Genomic DNA, 17,826 nt, shown 5'->3' with positions numbered 1-17,826 from the left:
CCTCCAGAATAATTGCTCATTCATATGAAAATTGGTACAGATGCAATTAATTAATTAATACATTTAAAGTCACACAATTAATTAGATAAGTTTTCTTTAATTGGGTAAGAATCCTTCTTGACATGTATGCCATGTGACTGGCTGCGATGCAGGAAGTAGGGTTGCTAGGTATCCGGTTTTTGCCTGGAAATTCCAGATTTTTGGGGTGCTCTCTGGGTGAGTTTTCTTAATCTCTGGACTCTCCACTTTCATTTTTTTTAAAAATTAAGTTTCTAGGGGGTCTGGTTCCCGAGATATACACCAAAATGTCAGCTGCCCCTCTGCAACTTCAGTTAAATGAGCTGATAGCTGGCTGCTCTAACCCCGCCCTTTCAGGTTTGTAGCCAATAAGTGAAGTCAGAGTTGTGGTTGACAAGGCAGTAACTAGAGCCATTTGCAAGTCAGAAAACTTGTTTTTTTCCTGCTTTTCTGAAAATATCAGCAATTAAGTATATAGCTTTCAGTCTTTTTCTCTCTTGTGTGCAGGAGTCAAACAAGTTTAAATTTTCCTGGGCTGTTTTGAAAACCTTCCCAATATGAAGCTTTAATCCAGTACTTGCTTTTCTGGGAGTAAAGCTGCAATGCTAAGCCCACATAGAGTAAATCCCATTAAATTCAATAGGACTTACTTTTGAGTAGACATGGTTAGGATTGTGCTGTAAATTGATGGGACTTTTGAGTGAACATAGCAAAGAATTCTGTTTGTGTTGTAAATCTTTATCTCCCCCTCCAAACCTATTTTTAAAGCAATTAGGCAGGGCTTACATAGGTATCACTGCTTTTATTATGTAGGAAACTAATACTGATTTTTTTAAAATGTTCTGCAGTGACCAACTGGTTTTGACAACAAATTATTATATGGGGTGTATTTACATCTCCAGTGTGTGTGTGTGTATATGGAGTCTTTCAAACAACCCTGTGAGGTAGGGTTGCAGACTGGAAACCAAGGCAGCTCTCAATAAGAAATAAATCCCTTTAAAACCCATTAACCATAAAAACAACTATAAACTGTTGCAAACAACTTAAAGTGGCATGATTCTGAATTTTGGGTTGTGTGAATGAAGTTCCTTATCAGTTGAGGTTGGAGTTCTGTGCATGCTTCCCTGTTTGAGTAAGCCCCACTGAATACATTGGGACTTGCTTCTGAGTAAGCAAATGTAAACAAACGTATAAATATATTTACAGGTTGTGTAAATAATAAACATATTTGATAGTCGTGCTTCTATAAATATTTCTTCATACTATGCCCCGATAAGTATCTGCTTTCACATTATGGTTGTACAGTATTACTTCCTCTACATTTTCAGTGTGCCCTTCTTCCTTGGGGTGGTCATGGTTCCCCTCTGTTGTTTTCATCCTGAGGGGCAGATTAGGCTGGGAGATGGTGAGTAGCCCATAGTCACCTAAACTTTATAGCTCATTTCCATTTTAAAAAATTAATTAAAACGATTTACATGCAGGCAAAGTTTATTAAGTAGATCCACACAATACATTTAAAGCACATCCAACTGAATTTAAAGCACATGACTTCCCCTAAAGAATCCTGGGAAGTTTCCTCCTCACAGTTATAGTTCCCACCACCCTTAACAAACTACCGTTCCCATGATTCTGTGGTGTGATTCATGTGTTTTGAATATGTGTTGAATGTGCTTTAAATGAATGGTGTGGATCTGCACTAGGTATGATGTGCATTCATTAGTGAATTGAAAAGAACAATTCTAAAAGATATTTTTTTAAATAGGGGAAGGGTTGTAGCTCAGTAGTAGAGCATATGCTTTGCATACAAAGGTCCAAAATTCAATTTCTGAAAAAGACTATTGCCTGGAATCCTGGAGAGCCAATGCTAGTTAATGTCATCAGTTCTCAGCTAGATGGCACCAAATGGTCTGAGTAGGTATAATACAGATGCCTTTGTTCCTAAAAAATGGAAAGGGACCCAAGGGCCACAGTGACTCCAAAATTTATTTATGTATTTTAATTACAACATTGATATGACACTTTATTGCAAATCTCAAAGCAGTTTACAGAAAGATTTAAAACAATAAAATTATCAGCAAAAACAGTTAAAGACAGGTATTTAAAAATATTCAAAATAATAAAACCAACAATGAGTTAAAAATAGATAAAAACATAATACCTTCTACATGCCTGGGTAGGGTTGCCTAAACAAAAATGTTTTTAAGAAGTGCCAAAAAGAGTAAAATGAAGGTACCTGCTAATGTCAATAGGCAGGGAGTTCCAAAGCGTAGGTGCTGCCACACTAAAGGACTAATTTCTTACAAGAGCAGAACAAGTACTATGTGGCACCTGTAACATGGAAAGCATACCTTGAACTTGGTCTAGTAGCAAATTGGCAACCAGTACAGATTTCAGAGAAGAGGTATTATGTGCTGACTCATGTCAGCAATTGTGCCACAGCAATCTGCACTAACTGCAGCCCCTGGGTCAGGTTGTGCTGCATGGGGATTTCTGTGACCTTGGTTAACTGGCTGCCAGAATTTTTTTAGTTTTTGTTTTTGGTTAGGAATCCTGACTGGTTGTGGGGTGCTGAGTTTTCTGCCTTACTCACAGGAATCTTGTTGTGGCTGGTATGGTGTTGCATTTAAGAAATCATCACTGTCTTTTGCTTTTCTTTTTCTATTTGCATTTCATTTACCATTCACCTCACTCTCTTTCACCCATAGAAGCAACAACAGTGGTTCCATGCGCTCCACTCAACCCCCTTAAACCCACTGATGATGCACCTTGTTATTTGCATGATGGTTTGTTTCTTGCCCAATAGTAATAAAAGAGAATTCACATACTGGACAGCGTGGCTGCGATTGTTGTTGTTCCCAGGCTGCTGCCTATGAAGCTAGACCAAACCATGTGTTTCCTCTCTGTCAATTATTATTCACTGGAATTGGGTTGGCTGTCAAAATGAGTTTATAGCAGCCCACAGAGGAGACAGGAAAGAGTAGAGAATCTTCTTACTCTTACTCATTTCTCAGACCTCTTTTTGAAGTGAAGGGTCAAATCTGTAAAGAAATTTGGAGTAGCCATGTTAAAATGTAGGGGCAGGGCATTCCAGGCAGGGGGTTGCCAACCCTACTTGGATATGGATATCTTTGCAGAGGATCGTTGGTCAAGCTTTGCCAACAACACAATCCAAACCATATCTACTGAGAAGTCCTATTGAGTTCTATGGGGCTTAGTCCCTTAGTACATGGGTTTAGAATTGCAGCCTTTGGGGGCATCCATCTTTACTCCTGAGTGCTCCCATCTAACTTCTCCACAACACTAGGCTCCTTTCTTCTTACAATGGCCTTCTGGTGACTGGACTGTTCTGAGGGCACTTAAACCCTTTTTGTCAGAAGCAAGTAGGCTAGATTAAATGCTCCCTATCCAGGCTTCATTTTTTAGCTAAGATTTCTATCTTACTTTCCAATCAGAAAAATCTTTTTGTTTGAATTGTATGTGCCAAGCAACTGTGGTTAATGCTTAATGTATCGTGCTTACTGACATCACTCGGGCCCGCCCCGTGACATCACTTGGGGCCATCCGATGACATCATTCAGGTACATCCCTATGACATCACTAGGGCCTGCCCTCAAAGTCGCAGGGTTTGGGATGCTTCTGACCTAACAACCCTAGCAGGAAGGAGTTTACTCCCTGGCCCAGACTGGTCCAATCTCTTGTTCCTTTTCTTTTCTTTCAGCTTCTGCTGCTGCAGAGTGCTTGGCTCAGTTGTGGGAATCACCTGGAGCTATTTGCTCTGTCAGCAGGCCATCAGCAGTTCCCCTGCTCCCTGCTTGTGGCACATTGTGGTCTGTATTGTCTAGGATAGCCTTTCCTGACCCTGTGCTCTCCAGATGTTTTGATCCACTCAGTTCCCATCAGCCCTAGCCAGTAAGGCCAATGGTCAGGGATAATGGGAGTTGCAACATCTGAAGGGCACCATTTTGGGCAAATGCGGTCTAGGCTGAAGGTCTGTGGAAAGGATAGTTCTGCTGCAGTGAAGATTGGATAGAACAGAACAGAAGCACATTTGGACAGTAGGGAAGCCAATTTGGGAATGAAGATTGAGGTTTATAGCTTGGAAGTGCTAATCTGGACCTAACCCTTCTTTTAGAGGATCAAGTTGTGGTTGTGACCAGGAGTGTATTTTCATAACTTTGAATGGGAGGGATGTATGAACATGCCTCAATCCAATTTAATATTTATTTGCACTTTCATTTGTATTTTCCATTCTGCTGCAATTGTTTTATTTTTCACAAGTCTATGCTACATTTCATCATTAGCTGAAGTGGAAACATATATTTTAATGTATTTTTTAACCTAGCACAGAATAGACACACATACTTCAACCATCAATGGATATTTGCAGATAATTGCCTTCCCTGTGTATTCCCCTTCAAATGGCTAATGGCCCGTCATAAAACCATCTATGGCTGCTAGGCTTGGAAGAATCTATCAATTTTGGTTCTCTCAGTTTCTCATTTTTCCCATCCTAAAATTAGTTCTCCACATTTCTGTAGGAATCTGCATTTAAAAAAAAATCCTCATGAAACTTCAGCATTTTAGTGCACGTTTCTCCTAATAAACACATTTTTATAAACAGTTTTCACTAATTTACAAATTTTTGCAAGCAAATTCCCATCATACAATGTTATTTTTGAATGTTATTTTTATTCATATATTCATTGTTATGCACACTTTCCCCTAACATATGCACTTTTTAAAAAAACTTGGTTGGCAAACTGCATTGCAAAATTCAAGTAAGTGTGAATTTTGAAGAATGGCTGTTTTTCAGTTCTCATATTATTTTGGAAAGTGCAGATTTGATAGATTCGGCCTGACAAGTGAACTAAATTGAATTCCTCACCCATCCCTAATGGCTGGAAGCCAAACCATGTTTACTCAGAAGTACATCCTGCTGAATTCAGTCAGGCTTACATCCAGGTTAATGGGGTTAGGATTGTAGCCACTCTTGCTACCTTGATTTCACACAGTTTAGTATAAATTGTCATCCTATTTCATTTCCCACAGTCATGCGTCAGGAAAGAGGAGTATAGCTATAAATCAACCAAAGGGGGGAGAGAAAGGATATTAATTTTAAATTTAGTAAGAAAATGAAGATTTAGGGTGGTCAGAATGGGCAGTCAAATCCAGATGGTTCTCCCCACTTTGACAAAGAGGAACACTGCTTTTTGAAATTCACAATAGGAAGCAGATTGAGGTGAAATCACAACCACACTAACCTGGGAGTAAGCCTCACTGAATTTAGTGGGATTTACTTCTGAGCAGACATAGTGAGGATTGTAATCCTAGTGCATATTGGGTGCCTTTGTCAAAAAAGCCACACCTCAGAAACAAGAAAAGGGAAGAGGCAATGGTACACATAAATGAATATGTAAATAAGGTATATTGTAAAGCAATTAATGTATCTATTTACATATAATGTATGCATAATTAAAAAAAGTTCACAAGAACTAAGGTGAACAGCTTTCATAGCAAAAGTCATTGCTGCAGTGAGGGTCGAATGTGTAATCCGCTCAATAATACCTTTTCGATGGATTCCTCTGATATCCCTAGCTAGCACTGTCCTTTCCTGGAAAAAGACAGATCTGGCCATTGTTGCAAATACTTAGGTTGGACTATGGCAACACATTCTATGTGGGAATGCATTTGAAGAATACAGCTGATCTGGAATGCAGTTGCTGAGCTGTTGACTGTGTCTCATTTCTTGGTGCATGTTACTCTGTTGTTGTTCAGTTTGCATTGGCTTCTGTATATTTTGGAAACCACTTTAAAGGGCTGGTTGTTACATTCCAAAGTTCTGTACAGTATGGACCACCTCTTCCTCTGTTCCCATTACAATATGAGGTAGTGAGTACATGGGGCAGAGCCTTCTCAGTGGTGGTGCCTAGGTTCTGAAACTCCTTTCCTTGGGATGTTCCTTTAGCCCCTGTTTAGATGTGCCCTTAATGCTATCTGATTCCCAGTGTTTGTTTATGATGTTGCTGCTGTTAGTAAATTAGTTGTTTCTTTTAAATTTCTTTTATTGTATTACTTTATTGTGTTTCTGGCAATAAAAATGTATATAAAACAAACAAACCCAAACACAAGGCACCTCTGAGATGAGAACAACACATAGATTGAAGTGTCCAAAATCATTGGTCTGTATGCATAAAATGCTATTGCTTTTCAGCGTCAGTTTAAATGCAGTGCCCTATGGAAAGCTGGTTCTCCTGGGGTTTGGAACCCATGGGAAATCTTTGATAAGTTGACCCAATATTTCACGAAGCTAACTTTCCAGGTATCTCAGAGCTATTAATCAACAAATATTATCTTCATGCAGTAGCGTTCTCATCACTATACCACTTACATTTTCAGGTCTCATACAGAACATTATAGAGATGTACTCTTTGGCTAGATAAATAATTGAACCACAAATGACCCAGGGGTTTTCACCTTCATTGCTGGGATTAATAATTCACTGCTTTGAAATGCATAATGGTGCACCATCTCAATCATTTAGGTGAAGAAGTTTTCCTCCTAACAGCATGAGAATAAAATCTGAAAGATAGAGATGATATACATGAAGTCTCTGAATGACTTTTTTTTGTTAACAGCTTTTATTCCAAAGCTGTACACTCAATAGAAAAGGAATCCTTTTTACCAGCACTGAAGTAGAGTGAAACATCTTATGCTGAATGCAGAGAGGAATTAATCCTGCTTTACCTACCATGATTACCTGAGGACAAGGCTGATGATCAAATGCAGCAGGAGGATATTAACCTACAGTGTCACGCCTGCAAGGATGTAAATTTAAACTATTTTAGCTAAGATATGCTAGGGTATCATATATAAATTGGATGTAGCAGCCTAGGAAAGTATGTCTGGGAGTAATACCAGGGTTAATCTAATCCAGGTCCAGTGATCCACTACTTCCAAAAGATTTCTAGGTTGATTTGTCAACTGCAACATTTTCTGGGAAGACATGAGGCCTGGTCATAGTCATACATGATAATATAGACATTAGATTATATCCAAGAATGTCCTCAATGGCAGAACAGGCAGAGGATAACAATGTGTATGTTACAACGGCTGTGAAGGCGGATGAAGGCTGCAGCAGATAAAAGTCCTTTTCTGTCAAGATTGTGTGTTGATTGTCGTGTGCTGATTTCCCCACATAAAACAAATTCACACACAGGCGTCTTCCAACCAAATTATCTTGGAAGACAATCTTACTCAGTCACGAGTGATCGCCAACCACAACCAACCAGATTATATCACTACAGTGTGCCTTTAAAAACTGTTCAGAAACTGCAGTTGGTGCAAAAAAAACAGCCAGGCTGCTAACTGGTACTAAAAATAGGGAACATATGTTGCCAGTATTGAAAGTGCTACATTAGCTACCAAATTGTTATCAGGCCCAATTCAGTGCTGGCCTTGATGCTAAGTGGCTTGGATACCCAAAAGATCACCTACTGCCACATTAACCTGAGTGGATAGTGTCATTATATGGTTTAGTCACTAGGTGGCACTGGACTTAGTGTTATCAGAGTATAGTCAGGACTTTCCTGTTGCTGTTCTGTTCCTGTTGGAAAGAGACAATAAAATGTTGTCCCTAACTGATGTGTCCTCTACGTCTTGCGTGACACTATCTATCCATTATTTATTTGTTTTATACTATTTATACCCTGCCTTTCCACAGAAATTTGCTCAAGGCAGCTAACAATAAAAAGAAAATTAATCAAAATACAAAGTTAAGCATATTTTAAAATACACTGCAAACACACGCACCAAAGAAATAAACATCATTAAAATAAAGACGGCACTACAAGCAACAGAAAATATCCCATTAAAATCACCCAACAAGTATGCTGTAAAAGGAAGGTGTTTTTTTTCTCTCTCTCTCTCTCATACTGAAGTAAGTGGTCCTTCAGATACCCCAGTCCTTTAAGGGCGGGGGTGGGTAACTTGTCGCTCTCCAGATGTTTCTGGACTACAACTCCCATCATCCCTGACCAACAACATCTAAAGGGCCACATATTCCGCATCCCTGTCTTAGGGTTTTAAGGTCAAAACCAGCCCTTTAATTGGGCTTGGAAACAGACTGGAAGCCAAAAGCACTGTTGTAACAAAGGAGTCAAGTGCCCCACATAATCTGTTGGTAAGAGTCTGCTCAGAGGGCTCCCATTTTCTGGGGTGTGACAGGCCTTTTTAACCATGGCAGCTTGCCTTTGGAAATCTCTCCCCTGTGCATATGACAGATTCTCTTTCTCTGTTGATTTTTAGGAAGAAAGTGAAGATGCTTTTTTTTAAAAAAATGCCTTTAAATAAAGCCCCATGCTGCTGCTGGACTACCATGTGTCAGTTTTATATGTTTAAATGACCATTTGGTTTTATGGTGATGGTTTTTTATTTCCATATTTATTTAGCTGCCTTGGGAATATCCTCAGTTAAGAGGAGGATATAAACAGTTTTAACTAATTGTCTAATTAATTAATCTGTAAAACATAAAAATTATACCAAGTTATAAAGCAGTTTCAGAACTCCAAAAATCAAGATGTGTCAGCAGTATTGATTGGACAGGGAGTGCATACAATAAATATATGCTCAGAGTCACCCTTTGGAGACGGTGGTTAAAACCCTGTTAAAAAAAAACTGTCATAAGTCTCTCTGACTTTTTTTTTTGAGGTATTTTCTTTGTTCAGACAACAGAGTCCTGAATATATCCTCATAGCCTGCATTCTTTCCCTAGGACTACACAGCAACAATATATTTGCGGCAGCGCTGGACAGATCCTCGCCTGGTTTTTCAGGGGAACAAAAGTTTTACTCTGGATGCTCGGTTGGTGAAATACCTGTGGGTGCCTGACACATATATTGTGGATTCTAAAAGGTCTTTCTTACATGAGGTCACAGTAGAGAATCGGCTTATACGGTTGTTCTCCAATGGCACTGTCTTGTATGCATTGCGGTAAGTCTTATTTGCACTCTTAGTACAGTAGAAGATTCATTTTTACTCTTGGTTGTAGGTGGGTACAGCTTTCATGAATTCAAAGCCCACTAGGCACCATTAGGTTCTGCATTCATGAAGGTTCAAAATATCTGGGAAAATAATTTTCTCATTTGCATGTTTCATCATTATTTTCATTGTTCATTATTTCATTATTCCATTATTTCTACAGCTGATTTTTTTAAACATTCACCACAGTTATCACATGGTCTTCATAACAATGGGAAATGGATAAAAACTAGACAAGTTTTGTGTTAACAAAGCTGGGGAGGAATTTAACAGTGTTGAATAAGTAAGCAATGTCTGCATTCCATGCATCCTATGGAAGTTGCTTGTGTATTGTACATGCAGGACAAGTGCAGTTACATTGGTAGAAGTGATACTGGCCATCCACACCATTAAATATAATACCTTACACTAATTTCCTCCTGCTGCAATCTGGCAACCACTTCTTTGATTTGATTCCTCAGTTCCCAGTTGAAGTTCTGGGATGTGCACAATGATGATTTTAATTTTGCCTACTTATTTCAAAAGAGTTGGCTGATTTCCACATTCATGCATTCTTGATGGTGTCCTATATGGATATAGCCCATGGGAGGAACAGCTTCTTTTGCTAGAAGTTTTTACTGAGAGTAAGGGAACCCCCTTTTCTACTCAGTATTTGAGTCTATGATATCATGAATGGGGGGGGGGAAGGATCATTTTCAGCAAATACCTAACATGTAACTCAGTCCTATCCGTGGGCTCCTGCTGGGAGGAAGGGCGGGATACAAATTAAATAAATAAATAACAACAACAACAATAATGTTTACTTGGAAGTCTTACTGTGCTCAGTGGACATGGGATTCCACCCTCATATCTTTTTTTAGATCTGGTATTTTGTAGTGTCCTAAGAAACTGAAGTGTATAGCCAACTTTGTTATGCTTGAGTAGACCCATTAAATAAATTGATTTAAGTTGATTGATATCAGTGGGTCAGCTCTGAGTATAACTTAGCTAGATAGTGCCCTGACTCAGGTCCCCCTGCTTGAATCTCATCTCTGCCATCGACTTAATAGTTGGCTTTACCCAAGCCATACCCTGTCAGACCCTGTCTGCAATTTGGAGATAATGGTACCTTGCATGGCTGCTGTTGTACAGCAAGACAATGCATGTTAAGTGCTCTGAATATTCAAAAGTATTATGCTCTGAACAATACATTTTTCTTTTTTTGCAATTTAACTTTCTCTATACCCATGAATGGGCCTTTAGACTTGGCTATGGATCTTGCTCACTCTCCCAATATTATTATAATATTATAATTATTACTGTTCCTTATTTTGATATTGATTTCATTTATGAATCGCTTCCCAAGAAACACCCCAAAGCTGTTTACAATAGAATAAAGACATATCAAAAACAGTTACATACTGTATATAAAACAGTGAAAACAATTGCATATATAATACCCCTGCCTTTTCCTGTTTTCAGTGAAAGAAATGAAGTGTGGGGTGAGTAGGAGCCCACATCCTACATCTGTACCCTTTCTTTTGCAGTTGCCACATAACAAATTATGTGTTCCTTGCTTCTAGTATAAATGAGAGAGTGAGCTTTGGAGAATGATGGCTATCTCACACAAATATTCAGCAAAAACTGGCATAGCTTCGTCCAAATTCTGCACTGTTATTTTAATGGAATTTATTTTTACATTTGTATCTTGCTTTTTGACCCAGCAGAAGACCCCAAGGCAGTGTATGTCATGTGGCCTCACATCTGCCTTTGCCAACCTGGTCCATTCCAGATGTTTTGGACTACAACATAGCCATACTGGCTGCAGCTGCAGGGAGCTGTAGTCCAAAACATTTGGAGAGAACCAGGTTTGCAAAAGCTGTCTTGCATCATACATTATCCTGTTCCCGTAAGTGGAATTATCCAGATGCACAGATGCAAAACTAAATTAAAGGGAAGTCCAGGCTGCAAGCCCCAATAGTTTTAACAGTTGTTTATTCTTCGAAGCAGAAACATTGCCATCTGTAGACTGCTGTGAAAAATACAGCTGCTTCATAATAAATGAGAGCCAGTGTGGTATAGTGGCTAAGGTGCTGGACTACGACCTGGGAGACCAGGATTCGAATCCCCACACAGCCATGAAGCTCACAGGGTGACCTTGGGCCAGTCACGGCCTCTCAGCCTCAGAGGAAGGCAACGATAAACCCCCTCTGAATACCGCTTACCATGAAAACCCTATTCATAGGGCTGCCATAAGTTGGGATCGACTTGAAGGCAGTCCATTTACATTTTCATAATAAATGCCATCACACAGTACTTTCTCCTTTTGCAGAATCACTACCACGGTTGCATGTAACATGGACCTATCAAAATATCCTCTGGATACACAGACATGTAAACTGCAGATGGAAAGCTGTAAGTATCGCATTCTACAGGAAGATGAAACTATTTCCCCCCCTGACTAGACTTGAATTTGTTTCTTTGTATTTAGGTGGCCAGTTCAAACATTTGATTTCTGTCTTTTTCTTAAAAGTTTCCACTTGCCCTTTCAAATACAGAACTATGTCAAAAAGTAAGCAGCTATGCTTAATTTTCACACTCATTTAAATAGGCTGATGGGCAAATTAGCAATATATTTTCTGAAACCATGGAGTGGAAGAATGCCCATAGGTGTTGAACACTCAGCCTTTTTGTCTTTTGTAGATTCTAAAACTCTTTATCCAGCCCATGGAAGGTGTCATTGGGACAACTAACAATAATGTAGGGCTTGCTTTGAGTTGTTTAGTATTTCTGCAGATATAATCCAGACCCAATGTGTCCATCTAGCCCAGTATTGTTTACTTTAGGCCAGCAATGGGCCCTCCAGATGTCTTTTTTTTTTTTTTTGCCTTAAGGGTTATTTGTGCTCATGATGGTATCAGGGCAGTTATACAATATTCTGCTTTCAATACTGTTTGCTCCCTGCAAAAGTTTCAGGGCAAACTAGCGATGGGATTCATTGGTTGGAGTCAGTTTGAAAGAATTCAGTTGATCTAACAGCCTAGCATCAATTTGAATTTGTTCCTTATCCACTAGCTGCTGCTTTTACTGATTTGTGTTGTTTTTCGCTTGGAAAAAATATTGATAGTAATATCAATATTTTTAAATACTGATATTTCCTTTAAAATATTGATATTTTGAAGGAAATATTGATATTTTAAAAGGAACGATCGATAAATTAACATTCTTACAATCTATGTTTAGAGAGACAGATTTTTCATTTTCACAAATACCTGTGGAAATTTGCTACATTAAAATCTGATCCTCAGCTATTGAGAATAAGCAAATTAATTCAAATTGGGTAGAATTCTAGCACATCCCTAGGTCAAACAAACTGTTTTGTTTCCAGTCAGGACACATCTCACAGCTTCCTGCTGAAATCCTGTAACTTTTCATAGCACAAATGCTCCGGTGTGTATGTGTGTATATTGTCTTGCTTTTTTTCCACTATAGCACAAGAGTGCCCCCCATAGCAATAATGCAGTAACAATAGGGAAGCATTACAGAACAACTAATAAAGTGGAATGATATGTGGATCACAACAATATCGTATTGCAGAATACACTCACAGGAAGCAAAATACTACCACTCTGGAGGGGGCCCACTGTCATCATGGCTTCAGAGGTGGTCTCTGAGATTCTTTGAAGGGCTGGAGATTGACGCTGGAGTCTTCCACAAGCAACAGGTGGTCTCTTTCACTGAGCCATAGTTGTTCCCCAAGCCTTTCACATCTCCTTCTGATCTCTAGGGAGGGAGCCACAACCACTTGTAGCAGTAACCAATTTAATGAGGGTAGGATCTCCTACTACATCTAAGATCGCCACTTGGCCATCAGAAGAGATATATTATTTATTAGCTTTCAATTGTGATATATTCCAGCAAAGTAGCCACTTTGTAAAGTAGCTAGTTTGTTGCCACAAAAACAACAAATAGTCTGGTGACGTCTCAAAGACCAACAGTTGTGTGTGGCAGAAGCACCAGAGCCCACAATCATATGCATGAAGGGTATGTGTGTATGTATGTGTGTGTGTTCAGACAGAAGAAGCTGATGAGTTGGGATTTATTGGTAGATTTGAAACTTTTGGACTCATACTCAATAGAGACTGGAAGTAGCTAGTTCACTACAGAGAGTTATAGTCACTTTAGGGGTTTATGTACACTATTCATCTTGCTTTGTCATTGAATTACCAGTTGGGAATGGGTCACGCAAACTCTAATTGAATCTTTTTTTAAAAATGGATTTAATTTGAATGGATTACTATATAGGGTAATGTAACACACCTATCTCTTGCTTTGCTGTGCTTTCTGGCTGCACTGTGTAATAGTCATTTCATGTCTGTACCCTTGTATGCATATGTGCATGTGTGCGTGCATCTATCTGTCTGTCTGTCTGTCTGTCTGTCTGTCTGTCTGTCGTCTGTCTGTCTGTCTATCATCTATCTATCTATCATCTATCATATATCCATCTATCCATCTATCTATCATCTATCTATCATCTATCTATCATCTATCTATCATCTATCTATCATCTATCGTCTATCGTCTATCGTCTGTCTGTCTGTCTGTCTGTCTGTCTGTCTGTCTGTCTGTCTGTCTGTCTGTCTGTCTGTCTGTCTATCTATCATCTATCTATCTATCTTCTATCTATCTATCTAAACTGAGGGTAACACTTGGTGATGAAATGAGATGTCTGCCTTAAAAATATTTATGCAAAATCAAATGTATTACAGTGGAATCCTAAGCATATTTTGTCAGGCATAAATCTTATTGCATTTAATTGGATATTGCCTTTAGTAAGTATGCATAGGATTCCAGTCCCTGTCTTTAAGGTGTCACCTGACTTTTTGTTTTATTAATTAATCGAGATTCATACCTAAATAATGGGCAAGTCATCACCACACATTTCTCTGTCCTCTGCTGCTTCTCCATCTCCACTGAGGTGATAACCTTAAAAGCAACCAGTTCTTTAGTTTTGCTCTTCTGGCAGCCAGCAGCACAGGCTCTGTCACCCCACTGAGATCATACTGCTACAGTATTTGGTGGCAGGGCTGGTGCCAGAGGGCAGCCAGGTTGGGCCCTAGCCGAGGGCTCCTGTGGCCCAGAGGAGCCCCTGAAGGGCACCTCCTTAGGGTGGGGGGTAGCGCTTCCATTCCATTATCCACGGCAGTGTTGGGTCCCAACCCTGCGGCTGATAACAGACAGGGAGATCCCAAGGACCCCCCCAATACAGTCAGCGTGGGCTGCAATAAGCCCCCCCACATGCCCAACCTACCTCTCCTGTCCCTGAGAATGCTTTGCGTGCTATGTGTGCATGCCTGCCGTTAACTCAGATGGCAGCAGGAGCTTTCCTAAGGGGCTGGTGCCCACACCGCCATCTTGGTTGATGGTAGGCATGTGCGCTACACGTGCACGTCATTCGCATGCCAATGCAAGATGAGGTAGGTGGGATGTGTGGGCGGGTGCTGCAGGCCTGGGGCAGGCTGGTGCCCAAGAGCCAGTCATGCCTGGTGCTGACCCTGACTCCCATCTTCCCTGACTATTGACCATGCTGGGTCGGGCTGATGGGAATTGGAATCTAACATCATATCGAGGGCCATAGATTCCCTACCACTGGTTTAGAATATCTGTCTTCACCCTAAGACAGTTTTGGAAACATATGTTCAAGACTGCATGGACACACGCAGTATCTCTTCCCTTGCCCTAGGTAGAATTGGATTCTTTTAAAAACATGAGATTGTCACGCTGCACATGAAACAGGCAAGGCCAATTTGCTCCTAATATTTAAAGTTCTCTTTTCTCTTTGTTCTGTCACTTATTAACAAACCAAGCCAATTTAGGGAGCAGGTTTGAATCTGCTTGCCAGCTGGATCAGCATCCACCATGCACAAGCTGGGAACATGTTCTCATTTTCAATAAGGATGGCACTTTAATGTATGCAAACAATACCATTATTTTGTATCTAAATAAGTCTCCAAATACATGGGTGCCAAATGCATTCAGCGTGTCTTTTCTGCAAGTTGGAGAAGTTGCTTTTTTACAGGGCCTGGGCATAAATTGATCATGGCTGGAATCCTTAGTACACTTACTAGGCACTAGGGAGTAGAGATGGAAAAGTCTATTAATCTTGGTTCTCTCAGTTTCTTGTATTTCCAGTCTTAAATTCATTTCTCCACATTTCTGCAGCAGTTTGCTTGTTTTTAATCCTCAAGAAAATTATTCAGCATTTTAATTTCTCTTACTAAACACATTCTTGTAGACAGATTTGACTAATGTACACATTTGTGCAAGCAAATACAGTCATTTTGTGCACATTTCCCAGAGCTTGGAAAAGTTACTTTTTTGAACTACAACTCCCATCAGCCCAATCCAGTGGCCATGCTGGCTGGGGCTGATGGGAGTTGTAGTTCAAAAAAAGTAACTTTTCCAAGCTCTGACATTTCCCCATATGCATTTTTGTAAACTTTGCTTGTTTACATTGCAAAATTCAGATAAGTGTGTTTCAGATCACATATTGTTTTGGAACGTGCAAATTTGATAGATTCAGCTTTAAATGTGAACCAAATCAAATCCCATCCCTCCTAGGGTGTAAGCCACATTGAGCTCCATAGGATTTATGCCTGAGTAAACACGCTTAGGTTTCTACTGCACTTGTGTCAATAATATCCTTATTACTAGTGAGAACTGAATCAAGGAATGTGAGGGAAAATACAATGCAAGCTTTCCTATATGAGCCTGGTCCTTTTGCTATCACAGGTTGAATATTGCTGTAACCAGGGCAGTCTTTCAGTACAAAACACCCTTTGCTGTATCCAGAGTTCTGGTAGTATAAATTTACAATCGGCAAGGGTAGTCAACAACAACTATGGCTTGTTATAGAATTAAGGGGGGGGGAGAGACCCAGGTTATTGAACAAATAGTCAAAGCGCTCAGATGAAAGGTCAAAGAGTCTCTGTGGGATCAACAAGCACTTCACGTGCACACCATGGCATCCAAAAGGACCTTATTTGACCCACTGACTTCTCTAGACAGTCTACTTTCAAGCTGACAGACCTTGTTCTGTAGTATCATTTCTCTTACCAACAAATATACACAGAGTGTTGATTTCACACAATCATTCTTATCTCATTTTTTTATTTGAGAAATCCATCCAGAGTTTACTACCACTAATTAGATTGTTTTTCAAGAATACAATTCACCATGGTCCAAACCCTTATGTGTGAGTGGAAAGCACTTCCACACAAGTACAAAGAAAGGGGCATTTTTTCTTTGCATCAGCCCCTTGGAGTTCAAATAGTTCTATTCCTGCGGGGACGGGAGCTTTAGGGAGTGGGGCCATAAGGAGCTGCTTCGGATAGGAGGCAGCTGAAAAGACCCCACAGGAGGAGGACAGCATGTACAATGTTTGGATTCTGGCCTATGTCCTTAAAAAACTGGTACAAGTAAATTTACAAACAAGGATGTGGTAAATTGTGGTCTGGAGATGTGTAAGTAGTCTAGGGCTGGTGTAACCATGCAGCACCCTCAGGCAGCTACTGGGACACTTATATTCAGGCAGGCCCAGTGTTAACTCCTGTTTTTTATCCTTAAAATTACTTGGGACCAACATTTTAATGTCCCGTATTGGGGAAAATTAAAATTGCATATGAATGTCCTTAAAACAGTGTATCTATTACCCTTTGGTGTGGATTGAAATGCCGATGCTACTGTTATTCCAAATGCCAAGCAAGTCCAAGGGGGCCCACCATCATAGGAGGAGGCCCACCAGATGTGACCTTGCCAGGAATGAGAGCCATCAAACCTGGAGCTGATCCTGCAATAGTCAATCAGTTCACCTCATCATGAATTCAAACCAAAACTTCAGAAGTTGTAGTTGCATGAATCTGTCCTATTTCCTGGAGGACAGACCTTTTTAGGGGTTCTGTCATCACATTTAGAAAAATCTTCATGATACAATAATTTACCACATAGTTGTGACAAGGGCTGGTCTATTGGATGGCACCTAGGCACTGGGCTTTGCACAAGTCCTTGGGGAAACAGAATGAGGCAGAATGCAGAAGCTGGACCTTCATTAAATAAAGTAGACACGGCCAAACTGATTACTGCACGTGTTGATGGACTCTTTAGTCCCTGACCACTGACCATACTGGCTCATGGGAGTTGGGGTCCAACAATATCTGGAGGGCACCATGTTGGCTTCCCCTGAGATAATGCATGAGGAAGCCCCACTCATCTTCACCATCTTAATCACAGTCCTAGCCTCACCCCTCATGGCAAAAGCCTTGCTACATTGTGTCATACCCTGAGAAGAGTCTTCAAACATGCTTCCTTGTTCTTTCGTGTTGATTGGAGACAGAGTGAGAGGAGTTGGGTAGCCACTGAGAAGACTGTTATAGTAGCCAACACACTCTCCTTTCATGCCAGTTGGCTTCTAGGGGCATCTGTTGTGTGAAGAATGAACTCATTCTCAGTGCTGCTGCAAAAAAGGGAGGGGGAAAGATGTGTGATTTTGTTCCAGCCCAAAGCCAACAGTAGGGGAGGAGGCGGAAAAGAGAGAAAACATACATTGGGGAGGGAAGTGTGTATGTGATGGCTTTTCAGCTTTTAATGATCGTGTGTGTGTGTGTGTGTGTGTGTGTTGTGCATGGTAAGGTGAAATGAATATGCCTAAGAATGTTATGTGGTGCAGTCAACACCACTGGTTACAATGAGGAATTTCCATGCTTTAGTTTCCCCCCTAAAACGCATAACCTCTAC

General features: G+C 40.2%; 1 protein-coding gene across 1 annotated transcript in view; it reads left to right on the top strand.

Moving 5' to 3' along the window:
* GABRP (gamma-aminobutyric acid type A receptor subunit pi) overlaps positions 1-17,826 on the top strand; it is a 49,053-nt gene that overhangs the window by 17,811 nt on the left and 13,416 nt on the right. Inside the window, exons 5-6 of the mRNA XM_061626164.1 lie at positions 8,789-9,006; positions 11,366-11,448. Of these exons, the coding sequence (XP_061482148.1) occupies positions 8,789-9,006; positions 11,366-11,448 (301 nt within the window). The remainder of the gene's footprint in view (positions 1-8,788; positions 9,007-11,365; positions 11,449-17,826) is intronic.

The sequence above is a fragment of the Rhineura floridana genome, chromosome 4 (assembly GCF_030035675.1).
Source record: "Rhineura floridana isolate rRhiFlo1 chromosome 4, rRhiFlo1.hap2, whole genome shotgun sequence".
Classification (NCBI taxonomy): Eukaryota; Metazoa; Chordata; class Lepidosauria; order Squamata; family Rhineuridae; genus Rhineura; species Rhineura floridana.
The sequence above is the reverse complement of the archived record's forward strand: the minus strand, read 5'-3'. Positions and strand labels throughout refer to the sequence as shown.